General features: G+C 40.2%; 1 protein-coding gene across 1 annotated transcript in view; it reads right to left on the bottom strand.

Moving 5' to 3' along the window:
• Positions 1–17,886, bottom strand: part of PCNX2 (pecanex 2) — a 304,655-nt gene that overhangs the window by 85,523 nt on the left and 201,246 nt on the right. Inside the window, exon 22 of the mRNA XM_036102955.2 lies at positions 417–525. Coding sequence (XP_035958848.2) covers positions 417–525 — 109 coding nt within the window. The remainder of the gene's footprint in view (positions 1–416; positions 526–17,886) is intronic.

Raw genomic sequence — 17,886 nt, forward strand, 5'->3', positions numbered from 1 at the left:
CTATCCTAATATAGTGTTAGATAATCTATAATAGTCTATCAGAGCCATTAGCCCTATCCACCGTGTTTAATAATAGCAGATCGATTTACACTATTTTGCACAAGTCAACTGAACCATTTAAGCAGTAACTTTCTAAGACAGGATATCTTAATGCAGATCTGGGCGTGGGAAATGGAAGAATCAGAGAAAAATAAAGTAATCCTGGATATGCATTAGGAAGCAGGAAGAGTTCAAAATTAAGCAACATCTTTTAAGGCTAAGTGGCCTAAGGGGAATCCAAAGTGCCTCCCCACGTCCCCATTAAAATGTAATCTTAAAGACTTTCAAATCTTTTCATTGCCAGGGTTCAATGAAAAGCTTGCATCCATAAAATGTGACTCTCAGCTCGTGGGTGAAAATAGAAGCCCAAAGGATACGAGGGACGGCAAAGAGCTGAGCAAACACGTGAAATGAAGAACCCCAAGCCATCTGCCAAGGAGCCACGTACGTCATGACGAACTGTAACTTGTGAAGCAGGTCCCCGAGCTGAAAGCAGAAGGAAAAGATTCATCAGAGACAACAACAGACAACCGGGCTGGCAGCTGAGTCAAGGTCACTTACAGCCAGGGGGGCGGGGTGGCGGAGCTATTGTTCTCCCTCCTGCTCTTACCTTCCTTTGTCCTATGCGCCAGGCAGCTGTTTTGGGAAATTTTAAAACAGACCCAAAATGGTCTGAGTGGTTCCTGTCCCCAGGTTAATTACTCCAGCCAGCAAGTGCGGCGTGTCCCTGCATCTCTGCCTTTCTCAGAGGAGCACTCCCAGTTTGCTCTTCCAGCCTTCATATTGGGTCTTTTAGGGGAGATTCATACAAAAACCTATCATCATGGCCACTGTTCAACTTAAAGCCCTTCAGCGGCTCTTGCTGGAGAAAAGAGCTCCATACCACTGAAGTGCCAGTTACAAGGCGCTTTAGAAAGCCACGACAGGCTGCTGAAGCTGTTGTGTTCACTCGGCCAGGCGGCATGGGAAAACATGGAGTTCTGGGAGTTGCAGCGGGTGAGGAGGAGAGACCTTACGTGGACTAAGGATGCTCGAGATTCAGAATAGGAACGTGCCAAGAAGGATGGACAGGAATGGGTGGGCCTGGCTGGGGCCCTCCGCTTTCTGGGAAAAAGCAGCTCATGAATCCCAGATGCGAATTCCACAGCTCTTGCTTCCACGTGCAGTGAGCATCCTACCAGCGTCTGCCCCCAAACTCCACATACATACACTCTTCGTGCATCATGGAAACTTCAGGCACATGTGTTTGTTCCTAGACTGGCTAGCATATAAGATAATAAAATAGATTCCCCAAGGCCAGGATGTGAAATGAGAAGAACAAATGGAATTCTTAATTAGGCTCAACAGGTGTTACGTAGGACAACAGAAGACCACGGAGAAAAGGAGGCAAAAGTTGGGAAGCAGGGCCATTAAGGAAAGGTTCAAAGCACTGAGATGACTTAGCCGGCCAGCAGAAGGCCAACCTTGTGATCTGGGGACCAAAAGATGAGGTTGCTCTGAATTGCTCTGTGAAAGTTGAGTGAGGCAGATGAGGCTCATCAGAGACCTCTCCAAATCTTCCTCTCGCCTTTCTTGTCTCCCTGTTCTCCCACAGACATCCCAGTGCTGGAGAATAACTCCAGAGTGGAGTTAAACATGGTCCGACAGGGCACAGAAGAGGAACCAAGGGTAAAAGTCCTCTAAAGGCCCAGCAAACATGGAGTTTGTAAGGAGTGAGAGGCAGCAGGTTAGGAACAGAACCCCAGGGGTCTCAGTGTGTCCACAGACCCAGTGATGAAACAGCTGAGTAGAGAGAAGCAGGGGGGAGGGCCACTGAGGCGGGGGACAGGACCAAATAGAGAAAGAAGGGAGGACAAACAAGGAAAGGACAATGGGAGAAGAAAGGTGATGTGCTTGGACCTGAATAACTGTAAAGAGTACGAGTCTGGGAAAGAAACACAGACGTCTGGTTTTTGCTGATAACTTTTCACTTTCTTTACTCTTGCTCACATGCATTGACCGCAGAGGGTTGACTGCAATTGGCTTCCAAGTTCTTTCAGAAAGGCCACTTTAGTTCTAATCCTGGGGCCGGTTTAAGCTTCCTGAATCCATTCTGGATGGGACTGCCAGCTCCCAGTGCCTCAGACATGCTGACGGTTGAGAGGATGGTAGTTTATTCCATTATGTCTGCTCAAGGTCACATCTCTTAGGTTCACAGACAAGAATAGTCTTCTCCCTACCACCTGATTTTTCGCTAGTCAGTAGGTGACTTGGTACAGACCGAGACAGACAGTTCTAACATAGACTCAAACCCTTGACTCACTTCTGTTAAGACAGAGTATTTTCTTTAAAGGTCAATCTCATTTCCTTTCATCCCTGCCATGAACACAAGGAGAGGAGAAATATGCTAATCACCAAAGGGAAGACTCTCAACACATGACACTGGATTACATCAAAAGCCAAAGTCCTGAGAAGTGGTGCCTGGCTCTCTTGCATTAACTTGATCAGTTACACCTAACCAAATTCTATCACGCAAAATGCCTCTGGATCTGAAACCCTTTAGTCACTCCACTGTCGAGTCTAGTTTTTCAGAATTAACCCGTGACTCGTGCCTAGGTGAAAACTACAAGCATGAACAAGATTACCTTATGTGATGCATGGCCCCCCGAATACCCAACCAATGGATCAGGGGTTATGGAAAGTTTCTCCTGGAGGATTTTCCATGTATGACTATATCCTGGGAGGCTTTTAAGCCACCTTGTGAAAAGCTGTTAAGTAGGTCAGGCATAGCAGTTACAATCAGACAGGAGCCCTAGGGAAAACCTCATCTGCAAGTTTAAAGCTCTAAGTGAAACTTGGCTGCATTATGATTCAATGAATCTATTACAATTATTTTTTGCTTAGCACAGTGACTTGTATTTACATACAAGCAAAACCAGTAATCAGGCACATACACTCTCACGCTCTAATTGCAGCTGAGACCCCAGGTATCTTTGCTCTTTTCCTGTGTCGATGTCTCAGCTTTTTCATAAACATCATGCAGAATAAAATAGAAGTTTTGTGAAAGATTTTCAATATGCGGCTCATAAAATAGACTCTGCTATTCTCACTGAAGAAGCCAGAACTGCTGAATGCCACTTCTTTGCATGTCTAGGATTCCTCCACCAAAAAGTAATTTAATCTCCTCCCCAAGGCCACCAGAAAAAGGATGCGCTTCAGATGTGGCAGATGTCAACATGGTATGATGTTTAAGAGCATGGGCTTGGGGACAGGCTGTCTGAGCTTGAACCCCAGCTGGCATCCACCACAGGGATGATAACAGTACTTCCTTACAGTGTCATCTGATGATTGACATCATCTTTGTTCAGGACTTAGGCCAGTGCCTGGCAACTGTAAGTGCAGTATGAGAAGCTGACAGATAGATGTTGGGACAAGTAGAGGTCATCTTTTGGGATGTACTTAGCTTGCAATCAGGAAATTCTAGAGCCCCCCTTTAAAACAATGGAGACTTACCAAGTCTAGACCCTCCTAGTTTTCAGAGGGGGAAACCAGACTCAGGGGGCCACTGGCTGAGGTTAGACAGTGAGTCACTGGCCCATGTGAAACCAGAGGTCAAAGTGCCTGCCTGGTTCTCTGCCTGGTGGTAGATATTTCTACCTTACCATGTCTTCTTGAGGCTAGGAGCCCTTCTTAAAGACAGCAGCAGGAACACCTGCCTGTCATGCAGCAGCTGAGGACAGCAACTCCTCTACTTGGCCTTCCTGCTGACAGTCAAGGGACAGGGTCCCAAGCGTGGACATGCCACATATGGCTGTGGCCACCAGCAGGGAGCTCTTCTGTATGCACACAGTGACGAAGAACTCTGATCCATCCTGGAACGTCTCTTTCAGTGTAAATGCACAATTAATAAAATATGACACCATCCAACAAGCCTGGAGACATTCAAGCAGATCTCAGAAAGGCAGGCCTCTTGGTTCCCTGAACTTCTTGAACACACAGCCCCAAGAAGATGGATATGGCTTAGTATTTTATCCCTAGAAGTGTGGAGAGGTATGTTCCAGGTTAAAAAGACCCAACTTCATATTTTCCCTTACACTTTGTCCTTCTCCTCAAGAGTGGAATCAAGCGAAAGAATGAAAAATCCATGGGTATTCAAAAGGTGATGCCTAAGCACAAAAGGAAGCCTAAATGTTGATCATTAATGAAAAGTGTGTATGAAGAGGCACTTGACGTCCTATTACACCATTGTGTATAAAATCATGAAGCATTTAAGATGAGACTGATTCAGTGGAAACAGCAACATTAACACCTTTCTAGTAAGTGCCATCACATACAGCATAACATTGCACTGAAGCACTTTAAATAGAAATCCACTTAGATTAGCTATGAAATTACATCTCAGTAGGCAGTTCAAGGCCTCTACTTTTATGAAGCTTATCTCACTTCTAATGTTCTGCTTCCAATATCCTAAATCTCGGCCCTATGAAAGCACAATAAACTTCACAAGTTACCCAAGTATGACTATAAGAGAAATCAAAATCATTAGGGCCTTTTCCACTGAAAACACTAGGAAAAGAGTAAATAAGGTCACAGTGGAATGATTCTGGCTGTTTCCCAAAGAAAGACACCATAAATATTCTCAATTCCAATGACCCTTTTTGGGAATATCTTTTCCATTAGGTGTAGACAATGCTGTTATACCTCTGCTATAGATAGGAAACCCCAACTGCATAAATTCACAAACTATTTTAAGAAAAATGTCACTAAATAAAGATGATCCAACCCTTTTCCTTGCTAATACATTCTGAAACAAGATGTATGCCATCTTTCCTCAGGGGACTCCCTCTCCCACCAACAAAATGACTCATAATTTATTGGACATTTTGATATTGAACACTATCTTAGGGAGCTGCCCATAGGCTATTCCATTCGATTAAAGTAGAATTTTCCTTCCCAATCCCAATCACCACCTTTCCTCCTACTGCTCTAACCCTAACTCCAGCCTTACCGTCTCCCAGATTAGCTGTATCACATAACTTTTCTTCCTTCTTTTCTTGCATTCTGTGGTCAGATTCAGCTAGTTTCCTTCTCAGAAAGATATGCAGCTTGTCATTATGAATATCTGAACGTGAAGAGGCATGCAGGGCTGAAAGGAGTCCCAGAAACCAGTTGCTGAGTCAAAGATGCACTGAGTTCAGGATGAGGGAACACGGAGGGAATAGAGGCTCTGGAATGCTTGGAAAGGAGGTGACGTGAGGAGTAGGAAAATGTTCAAGAAGGAATGGAAACGTTCAAGAAGGAATGAGTAACACCTCAAGTGTGGGATACCACTTTTTGGGGGAGGGGGAGCACCACTGTTACAGAATAAAAGATTGATAACAGCAAACATGATAATTAAATATGAGGACATTAGCTTTAAAACATAAATATTCTCAAATAAAGCCTGGCAAGATGAATCAGAATTTTGTAAGTTAGATAAACATATTCAGGTACAGTTATAACAGATTACAAGACTGAATTTCAGAAGGTCAGAAACAGATTCTACCTCTGTATACAATGTGTATTGGGAGCTTATTACATAGCACACAGTTTAGCAAAATATCAATGTGCTTCAGGGAGCACGGTAATGCACAAAGGTTACCACCCCACTGCAAAGATAATAGAAATGGTCTAAAATATTGTAAGGAAAAAATGTAATTAATAGTTGAAGTCAAAAGAAGGGAAAACGTCCAATAGTCAGAACCAAAAAGGGAATTTAAGATGAGAAAAATAGGGGCACCTGGGTGGCTCAGTTGGTTAAGGGTCTGCCTTCGGCTCAGGTCATGATCTCGGGTCCTGGGATGGAGCTCCACATTGGGGTCCTTCCCCATTTCTCTCAAATAAATAAAATATTTTTAAAAAATAAAATAAAATGAGAAAAATAAGTCTGAACTGACACTGGAATGACCCCAAGGGGATACAAACATGGATGTGCATCTTAGCAGCTTAGGACGTGGATTTTAATGGACTTGAAGGGCTGGCTGCCATGCCCACACAAAAAAAGTGAATTAGAAAAACCCCACCTACCATTGCTGGGAAAAAGCAAAAAACTTTGCCTTCTTCCTAACATAGAGTAGAATCTGTCATCCATAACACACCAAAACCTTAGCCATCATAATGTAGAAGAGTGGAATTTAAATTTAAACTATTCCAGAAACATGAAAAAAAACAAGAGGCTGTAACATAAAAAGTAGGGGAGGATAAACAAAACTTTCTTGCAAAAATAAATCCATACAGTCTTCAAGGATACTTCTAGAACCAGAATATATAGGTCTCCCACAGATAAAACAACAACCTCCCACTGAAGATTAGTCCACAATGAAAATTATAAACTACAAAAGGAAAATGAGCAAATGAGAAGTCAGTAAATTCAACACACAAGATAATTAGCATCCCAAGAATTTTATGTAATACAGTAATATAAAAGAATCTAAATAAATGAGTAAAGAGCTGACATAAAAAGTAAATAATACTAAAAGAGTAACATAATATGAAGAATGAACAAATGGAAGTGAAAAAGAAAGAAATATCAAGTCTAGAAGTGAAAAGTGAAGTCATTGAAATAAAAAACCCCAGGAGGTGGTTTAAAATCAGATTAGTTACAGCAAAACAGAAAGTAGAGAAATGGAAGATCTGAGTAAGTTACCTAGAACAAAGCACAGAGAGAGGAAAAGCTTTTTTTTAAATCTGAAAGGCTAAGAAACATACATGACAGAGTAAGAAGACATATGTCCAATTGGAGTTCCAGAAAGTATAGAGAGAAAGGGGAGAGGAAATATTTGAAGGGCAAATAGCTCAGAATTTTCCAGAACTGAGGAAAACGTGAGTCCTTGATTGAAGAAGCACATCAAGTCCTGTAAAGGATAAATAAAAAGAATCCACACCTTACTGCATATGATAGTGAAAATGCAAAACATCAAAATCAAAGAGAAAAATCTTTCTTACAGATTACCTACAAAAAAATTTTGGATAATAGCAGATTTCTCATTAGCAAAAATGTATCCCAGGAGACAATGAAATAATGTTTTTAAGGTTTTAAGAAAGACGATCAAGTTAGAATTCTGTACAGAACTTCAGTATCATTTAAACGTGAGGTGGAAATAACCTTTTTAGACAAAGACTGAGAGAACTGATTACTCATAGAACTTTGCAGAAAAAAAAAAAAAACAATTAAAGAATGTGCTTCACTAAGAAGGAAATTTAACCCTGAAGGAAGATAGGACATCCAAGAATAATGGTGAGAAAAGAAACGGCTAAAATGTTAGAATGTCAATATTAGGATTAATTGTACAATTAATCATAAAGCTAGTAACTCAATTGAAGGTGGAACCAAGTACTGGATGTCATAAATATTTAAGATATGAGAAGGGAATTTGGAGTTAAAGTGTTGTCTTTGGATTGCTTGACAGGAGGGAAGAGATTTTAATTAATTTTATCTGCTAATCAAATGTGCTTATTAATAATTTAAGAGTAACCACTAAGCCACCAAAGTATTCAATCTCTGATGTGTGTCAGAATCACCCAGAGAGCCTATAAAACAAAGATTCTGGTTCCCATCTACAGAAGTTCTGATTCAGTAGGTTTAGGAAGGAGCCCAAGAATAACATCCCAGGCGATGCTGATGCTGCCTATCTGGGGACCACACATAGAGATTCACTACATTAAAGAACCAGAAACAGAATATTCAATTTCCAAAGCACTAGAGGAAAAAGGAATTAAGAAAATGTCCATTCCATTCAATAGAAGGCCAGAAAGAAGGGGTAAGGGGACAAATACAAAGCATACATATGGAGCAAAAAATAGGACAGAAAAAAGTATAAACATATCAGTAATCACAGTAAATGTAAATGAATAAAAGTTGCCTATTAAAATATAGAGATTCTCAGTCTGTATTAAAAGGAAAAGTCTTTTATAAGAATAGATGCTTTTATAAGAAATATTAAAATGGACAATCTACTGGGGGGCGGAACAAGATGACAGAGGAGTAGGAGACCTGGATTTCGTCTGGTCTCAGGAATTCAGCTGGATAGGGATCAAACCATTCTGAACACCTACAAACTCAACAGGAGATCGAAGAAAAGAATAGCAACAACTCTGAACAGAAAAGCGACCACTCTCTGGAAGGCAGGACGTGCGGAGAAGTGAATCCGATGCGATATTCGGGAGGATAGACGGTGGGGGAGGGGGCCTCCCTCCGCCACTTCTGGCAAGTGATAGAGCCACGGAGCACAAAATCAGAACTTTTAGAAGTCTTCTCCGCTGAGGGACGTCGCTCCAGTGGCTAAGCGGGGGGTGGAACCCTCGTGGGACAGTGTGGTCTCAGGACCCTAGGGGTCACAGAAAGACCGGGGGATGCCTGAGGGCGGCAGAGCTCCCAGGTATCGGAGTGGAGAAGCCAGCTGCAGACATGGAGCCCAGGCGCGGGCTCTCAGCTCGGGGTTGCCATAAACCATGATCTGCGGCACAGTCGGGCCACTGCTCCTCCAGCAGCGACCCAACAAGTGGCAGATCCAGGGAGACTCACCTTCCTTCCCTGGGAGGAGCGGCGCGGGAGCGCACCGCAGGATCTGCTGGGTTTGGAGACTCCACACGGGGTCGGGTGCCAGAAATAGAAACGCGCGGTCACAGGCCGGGTGAGCACGGAGTGCGGCCGGAGACCGGGGAGACAGGAGTGACTGACTGCTTTTCTCTGGGAGCGCACTGAGGAGCGGGGCCCCGAGTTCTCGGCTCCTCCGGGGCGGAGATTGGGAGGCCGCCATTTTCACTCTCCGCCTCCAAAGCTGTAGGGAAAGCTTGCAGGGAACAAAAGCTCCCGAGAGCAAACCCGAGCAGATTACTTAGCCCGGACCGGGCAAGGGTGGGGCAATTCTGCCTCCGGCAAAGACATTTGGGAACCATGGCAACAGGCCCCTCCCCCAGAAGATCAGCGAGAACAGCCAGCCAAGACCAAGTTTACCGATCAATGAGAACGGCAGAACTCCAGCGCTAGGGGAATACTGCACATAGAATCCATGGCTTTTTTACTGATTCTTTAGTCTTTCAAAGTTGTTTTTTTTTAACTGTCTTTTTTTTTTTTGAATTTTTCTTTTTCCTGTTTTCAACCAACATCTTATCAATCCCTTTTTTAAAAAACATTTTTATTTTTCATTTTTAGAGTCATATTCTATCCCTTCATAGTAGTTACCCTTATTTTTGGCATATATATATATAAGTTGTTCTCTCTTTAAAATTTTGAGATAGTTTCTTCTAACAGATCAAAATATACCCTAAATCTCTAGTGTATGGTTTTGTTCTGCTCTCCTGCCTGATCACATTCTCTCCCTTTTTCTTTCTTTCTTTTCTTTTTAAATCCTCTTTTCTTTTTTCAAACAATTTCTTATCAATTCCGGTTATAAAATTTTTTTATAATTTTCATCTTTACAGTCATATTCCATCCCTTCATCATATCAACCCTTATTTTTGTACATATATAAGTTTTTCTTTCTTTAAAATTTTGGGAGGCACTATCTTCTAACAGACCAAAATACACCCAAAATCTAGTGTGTGGCACTGATCTATGCACCAGCCTGATCGTATTTGATCATATTCTGTTTTTTTCGTTTTGTTTTGTTCTGTTTTTTGTTTTGTTTTGTTTTTATCTTTTTCTTTTTCTTTTTCTTTTTTTTTGCTTTTTCTTTTTTCTTTCTTTCCCTTTCTTTTCCCCCCGGCTTCAGGTCTTTTCCGATTTGTTTAGAGTATATTTTCTGGAGATGTTATTACCCTGTTAGCATTTTGTTCTCTCATTAATCTATTCTCCTCTGGACAAAATGACAAGATGGAAAAAATCACCTCAACAAAAAGAACAAGAGGTAGTACCGACTGCCAGGGACCTACTCAATACGGACATTAGTACGATGTCGGATCTAGAATTCAGAATCATCACTTTAAAGATACTAGCTGGGCTTGAAAAAAGCATGGAAGTTATTAGAGAAATGCTTTCTGGAGAAATAAAAGAACTAAAATCTAACCAAGTCAAAATCAAAAAGGCTATTAATGAGGTGCAATCAAAAATGGGGGTGCTAACTGCTAGGATAAATGAGGCAGAAGAGAGAATCAGTGAGATAGAAGACCAAATGATGGAACATAAAGAAGCTGAGAAAAAGAGAGATAAACAACTACTGGATCACGAGGGCAGAATTCGAGAGCTAAGCGATACCATAAGACGAAACATTAGAATAATTGGGATCCCAGAAGAAGAAGAAAGAGAGAGAGGGGCAGAAGGTATATTGGAGCAAATTATAGCAGAGAACTTCCCTAATTTGGGGAAGGAAACAGGCATCAAATCCAGGAGGCACAGAGAACCCCTCTCAAAATCAATAAAAATAGGTCAACACCCCGACATCTAATAGTAAAACTTACAAGTCTCAGAGACAAAGAGAAAATCCTGAAAGCAGCTCGGGAGAAGAGATATGTAACCTACAATGGTAGAAACATTAGATTGGCAACAGACCTATCCATAGAGACCTGGCAGGCCAGAAAGGACTGGCATGATATATTCAGAGCACTAAACGAGAAAAATATGCAGCCAAGAATACTATATCCAGCTAGGCTGTCATTGAAAATAGAAGGAGAGATAAAAATCTTCCAGGACAAACAAAAACTAAAGGAATTTGCAAACACAAAACCAGCCCTACAAGAAATCTTGAAAGGGGTCCTCTAAGCACAGAGAGAGCCTAAAAGCAACATAGACCAGAAAGGAACACAGACAATATACAGTAACAGTCACCTTACAGGCAATACAATGGCACTAAATTCCTATCTTTCAATAGTTACCCTGAATGTAAATGGGCTATATGCCCCAATCAAAAGACACAGGCTATCAGATTGGATTAAAAAACAAGACCCATCGATATGCTGTCTGTAAGAGACTCACTTTAGACACAAAGACATCCCCAGATTGAAAGTGAGTGGGTGGAAAACCATTTACCATGCTAATGGACACCAAAAGAAAGCTGGGGTGGCAATCCTTATATCAGACAAATGAGATTTTAAACCAAAGACTGTAATAAGAGATGAGGAAGGACACTATATCATACTTAAAGGGTCTATCCAACAAGAAGATCTAACAATTGTAAATATCTATGCCCCTAACATGGGAGCAGCCAATTATATAAGGCAATTAATAACTAAAGCAAAGAAACACATTGACAACAATACAATAATAGTGGGGGACTTTAACACCCCCCTCACTGAAATGGACAGATCATCTAAGCAAAAGATCAACAAGGAAATAAAGACTTTAAATGACACACTAGACCATATGGACTTCACAGACATATTCAGAACATTCCATCCCAAAGCAACGGAATACACATTCTTCTCTAGTGCCCATGGAACATTCTCCAGAATAGATCACATCCTAGGTCATAAATCAGGTCTCAACCAGTACCAAAAGATTGGGATCATTCCCTGCCTATTTTCAGACCACAAAGCTTTGAAACTAGAACTCAATCACAAGAGGAAAGTCAGAAAGAACTCAAATACATGGAGACTAAAGAGCATCCTACTAAAGAATGAATGGGTCAACCAGGAAATTAAAGAAGAATTTAAAAAATTCATGGAAACCAATGAAAATGAAAACACAACTGTTCAAAATCTTTGGGATGCAGCAAAAGCAGTCCTAAGAGGCAAGTATATAGCAATACAAGCCTTTCTCAAGAAACAAGAAAGGTCTCAAGTACACAACCTAACCCTCCACCTAAAGAAGCTGGAGAAAGAACAGCAAATAAAGCTTAAACCTAGCAGGAGAAGAGAAATAATAAAGATCAGAGCAGAAATCAATGAAATAGAAACCAAAAGAACAGTAGAACAGATCAACGAAACTAGGAGCTGGTTCTTTGAAAGAATTAACAAGATTGATAAACCCCTGGCCAGACTTATCAAAAAGAAAAGAGAAATGACCCAAATAAATAAAATCATGAATGAAAGAGGAGAGATCACAACCAACACCAAAGAAATACAAACAATCATAAGAACATATTATGAGCAACTCTATGCCAGCAAATTAGATAACCTGGAAGAAATGGATGCATTCCTAGAGATGTATCAACTACCAAAACTGAACCAGGAAGAAATAGAAAACCTGAACAGACCTATAACCACTAAGGAAATTGAAGCAGTCATCAAAAATCTCCCAACAAACAAAAGCCCAGGGCCAGATGGCTTCCCAGGGGAATTCTACCAAACATTTAAAGAAGATTTAATACCTATTCTTCTGAAACTGTTCCAAAAAATAGAAATGGAAGGAAAACTTCCAGACTCGTTTTATGAGCCCACCACTACCTTGATCCCAAACCAGACAAAGACCCCATCAAAAAGGAGAATTACAGACCAATATCTTTGATGAACATGGATGCAAAAATTCTCACCAAAATACTAGCCAATAGGATCTGACAGTACATTAAAAGGATTAGTCACCATGACCAAGTGGGATTTATCCCTGGGCTATAAGGTTGGTTCAACATCTGCAAATCAATCAACGTGATACAATACATTAACAAAAGAAAGAACAAGAATCATATGATCCTCTCAATAGATGCAGAAAAAGCATTTGACAAAGTACAGCATCCTTTCTTGATCAAAACTCTTCAGAGTATAGGGATCGAGGGTACATATCTCAATATCATAAAAGCCATCTATGAAAAACCTCCAACGAATATCATTCTCAATGGGGAAAAACTGAGAGCTTTCCCCCTAAAGTCAGGAATGCAGCAGGGATGTCCACTATCACCACTGCTATTCAATATAGTATTAGAAGTCCTAGCCACAGCAGTCAGACAACAAAAAGAAATCAAAGGCATCCAAATCGGCAAAGAAGAAGTCAAACTCTCACTCTTTGCAGATGATATGATACTTTATGTGGAAAACCCAAAAGACTCCACCCCAAAACTGCTAGAACTCGTACAGGAATTCAGTAAAGTGGCAGGATATAAAATCAATGCACAGAAATCAGTGGCATTCCTATACACCAACAACAAGATAGAAGAAAGAGAAATTAAGGAGTTGATCCCATTTACAATTGCACCCAAAACCATAAGATACCTGGGAATAAATCTAACCAAAGAGGCAAAGGATCTGTACTCAGAAAACTATAAAATACTCATGAAAGAAATTGAGGAAGACACAAAGAAATGGAAAAACGTTCCATGCTCATGGATTGGAAGAACAAATATTTTGAAGATGTCAATGCTACCTAGAGCAATCTACACATTCAATGCAATCCCCATCAAAATACCATCCACTTTTTTCAAAGAAATGGAACAAATAATCCTAAAATTTGTATGGAACCAGAAAAGACCCCGAATAGCCAGAGGAATGTTGAAAAAGAAAAGCAAAGCTGGTGACATCACAATTCCGGACTTCCAGCTCTATTACAAAGCTGTCATCATCAAGACAGTATGGTACTGGCACAAAAAACAGACACATAGATCAATGGAACAGAATAGAGAGCCCAGAAATGGACCCTCAACTCTATGGTCAACTAATCTTTGACAAAGCAGGAAAGAATGTCCAATGGAAAAAAGACAGTCTCTTCAACAAGTGGTGTTGGGAAAATTGGACAGCCACATGCAGAAGAATGAAACTGGACCATTTCCTTACACCACACACAAAAATAGACTCAAAATGGTTGAAAGACCTCAATGTGAGACAGGAGTCCATCAAAATCCTAAAGGAGAACACAGGCAGCAACCTCTTCAACCTCAGCCGCAGCAACTTCTTCCTAGAAACATCGCCAAAGGCAAGGGTAGCAAGGGCAAAAATGAACTATTGGGACTTCATCAAGATAAAAAGCTTTTGCACAGCAAAAGAAACAGCTAACAAAACCAAAAGACAACCGACAGAATGGGAGAAGATATTTGCAAATGACATATCAGATAAAGGGCTAGTATCCAAAATCTATAAAGAACTTCTTAAACTCAACACCCAAAGAACAAAGAATCCAATCAAGAAATGGGCAGAAGACATGAACAGACATTTTTCCAAAGAGGACATCCAATGGCCAACAGACACATGAAAAAGTGCTCAACATCACTCGGCATCAGGGAAATCCAAACCAAAACCTCAGTGAGATACCATCTCACACCAGTCAGAATGGCTAAAATTAACAAGTCAGGAAACGACAGATGTTGGCGGGGATGTGGAGAAAGGGGAACCCTTCTACACTGTTGGTGGGAATGCAAGCTGGCGCAACTACTCTGGAAAACAGTATGGAGGTTCCTCAAAAAGTTGAAGATAGAGCTACCATATGATCCAGCAATTGCACTACTGGGTATTTACCCCAAAGATACAAATGTAGGGATCCGAAGGGGTACGTGCACCCCGATGTTTATAGCAGCAATGTCCACAATAGCCAAACTGTGGAAAGAGCCAAGATGTCCGTCAACAGATGAATGGATAAAGAAGATGTGGTATATATATACAATGGAATATTATGCAGCCATCAAAAGGAATGAGATCTTGTCATTTGCAACGATGTGGATGGAACTGGAGGGTGTTATGCTGAGCGAAATAAGTCAATCAGAGAAAGACATGTATCATATGACCTCACTGATATGAGGAATTCTTAATCTCAGGAAACAAACTGAGGGTTGCTGGAGTGGGGGTTGGGGTGGGAGGGACGGGATGGCTGGGTGATAGACACTGGGGAGGGTATGTGCTATGGTGAGCACTGTGAATTGTGCAAGACTGTTGAATCACACATCTGTACCACTGAAACAAATAATACATTATATGTTAAGAAAAAAAAAAAAGAAGAAGATAGCAGGAGGGGAAGAATGAAGGGGGGGAAATCGGAGGGGGAGATGAACCATGAGAGATGATGGACTCTGAAAAACAAACTGAGGGTTCTAGAGGGGAGGGAGGTGGGAGAATGGGTTAGCCTGGTGATAGGTATTAGGGGGGGCACGTTCTGCATGGAGCAGTGGGTGTTGTGCACAAACAATGAATCATGGAACACTACATCAAAAACTAATGATGTAATGTATGGTGATTAACATAACAATAAAAATTTTTTAAAAAAAGAAATATTAAAATGACTTCAAATGTTTTAGGTAAAAGGGTGATAAAAAAAGATACCAGGTAAATTCCAATCAAAAGAAAGCTTGCTTATCTATATTAATATTAGACAAAATTGACTTTCACTAAAAAAAAAGAGGATAAAAATCAGTACATCATGATAAAAGGGAAGAGTCATGAGGAAGATAACATGATTGGAATGTATGCACTTAGCCAAATAGTTTAAAAATATCTAAAGTCAAAGTGAACAGAATTACAAGGTAAGATTACAAATCTGCAATCAGAGGGAGAGATGAGGACATGCATCTCAGAAAATGATAGTTTAATTAGACAATAAATAAATAAGCATAGAAAACATTTGGCCAATAGAATTCATAAGCTTTGTCTAAGAGATATATGTATTAGAATCCTGCAGTCAACTGAAAGAGAAGAATAAAATGTTGAAGCATATATACATTTATAAGAATTGATGACTTACTGAAAAGAAGTCTTAACTGGTGCTAAGAATTAATATCATGCAAACTTCTTTGCAATCACATTAGCAGTCAATAATAAAATGATGGCAAAATAATAGCAGCAACCATCACAAACTTTGCATTTAAGTGTATCCTCAACAAATACGACTCTGAATTAATTAAAAATGGTAGCATTTAGAAAATATTTAAAAATGAATAACAATAAGGGGTGTCTGGGTGGTTGAGTGTCTGACTCTTGGTTTCAGCTTAGGTCATGATCTCAGGGTCATGGGATTGAGCCCTGCATTGGGCTCCGTGCTCAGCGTGGAGTCTGCTCGAGATTCTCTCCTTCTCCCTCTGCCCCACCCTCTCTGTTTCTCTCTAAAAAAATTAATTAATTAAATGTTTTTAAAAATGAATGGCAATAAAAAGCAGTAGTACCAATCATAACAGGTGGGACTCAGCTAAAGTACTTTGTAGAGGAAAAAATATAGCCTTAAAATGTCCATCTTGGAAAAATTTCACAGTTTATATTGGGAGGCTATTTTTAATATAAAAAATGAACAACAATATCGTAAGAAAGAAAAATATAGATGTCCTTATCTATTAATATAAATGCAGAACTCCTTAATAAAATATTTACAAAATGAATCTATAAATGTATTAAAGTAATCATGATCAAATTTGGTTCATCCCATAATGGCTTAATACTATAAGAATGTCAATATAATTCACCAAATGAAGAAAGTAAAAAAAGAAAAACCATATGATGCTCAATTTATACAGGACGGATGTGGAAAAATAAATTCAACACTCACTGAAACAAATCCCTTCCAATCTAGTAATAAAAGAGTTCTTCTTACACCTGATAAAGGATATCCATGCCATTTAACATTCAACACCATATTTAATAGCAAGATATAAAATATCATAATTATTCAAGCAAGAGGTATCAAGCGAGATGAACCTGATTAACCTACACCAGAAAAGTGAAAATATAACCATTAAGGGAGACTAAAATCTAAGGAAGGAAAAAGGAACCCAGGGTAATAATTTATAGTTTATCACCTGTGAAGTGCAGTTTGGAAAAATGAAACTGAGGAGAGAAATAGGGATAAGGGCGGATGAGAGTACCCAGCAGGGGTGGGCTCTTTAGGCAAATGAATGTGCAGCTAATAAAAGAAAATGCAACAAGCCCTGATGCTTTGATTAGCCGACCTTATACAGCCTGACAAATTCAGACCCCTAGGAGAACATGACAGAAAATATTAGTTAGGTCCCTATTTCACAACTGCTCATTAGTGTATCCATAAATACAAATGAAGTCGCCATTGCACAGTGAAATTTTATAATCTACCAAGAGCTGTGAATGCACAAAACGAAAAGGTCTTCTCAAGACCCCTGAGAACTAGGAATTAAATGGAACCCAGCATCTATGCGTATGTTTCTGCTTCTGGTGGCCAGCAGGAGTGTAGGCTCAGGTAGGTAGGAAGGTGCATCACTGAGGAAGGAGACAAGGAAGGACTCAAAATGAAGAAACAGGAGTGAGAGAGTTACCTTTGTTCTTTAAGTAGCCTGTTCACATTGGCCTTGGAGTGAAGTGGTAGAAACCTTGTAGTTTATGCATACATCCTGCCTGCCTTTTCCATTCCTTAATCCTTTCAATTCCTTATGTTAGCCGTCATTCAACTACTCTATGTAAGATAGATTTTCCTGCCTTTGTTATGGATTTGATTTAAGAAAAGGCAGCTTTCTGGACTGTTTTGGGGGGCTTATTCCCTCTCAAAGGTCCATTATAATCCCATGGGTGGCAAATACTGCCTTTAGGAAGAGGGTGCAAGGATCAAGTCCATAAGCCTCTATCAGGACAGAGGGTGCTTAGCATTTTAATGAGATAGGCCAATACTGCTATTACATGTAGCTAAGAGGCAGCTTTTCCTCCATTGAGTTTGAATGCCCTCCTGCCCTTGCCCTCCACCACGTGCCTCCAGTACATCTCATTCATGTACTTTCCTGAGATCTGATACTTGTACAAACATTTCCATAATCTAGTTCACATAGAAATAAGGTGATTCATACAGTGATGTTCCATGTAATGGAAGCTTTCTGCTTTAAGCACCTAGACTTTCAAAATGTATGTTCTTTTTAATAAAAATATAATTATACAGTCTCACTTAAAAAATACCAAGTAGTTCAGATTTACATAAAGTGTAACTGTGAAACTGTGAAACTGTCTGACAGGAAAGTTAAAAGAACTATGATGATATGTTAAGGGCTCTAACAGAAAAAGGTGTACAATATGAAAGAGTAGATGGATTAT

This window comes from Halichoerus grypus, chromosome 7 (assembly GCF_964656455.1).
Source record: "Halichoerus grypus chromosome 7, mHalGry1.hap1.1, whole genome shotgun sequence".
NCBI classification, from domain to species: Eukaryota; Metazoa; Chordata; class Mammalia; order Carnivora; family Phocidae; genus Halichoerus; species Halichoerus grypus.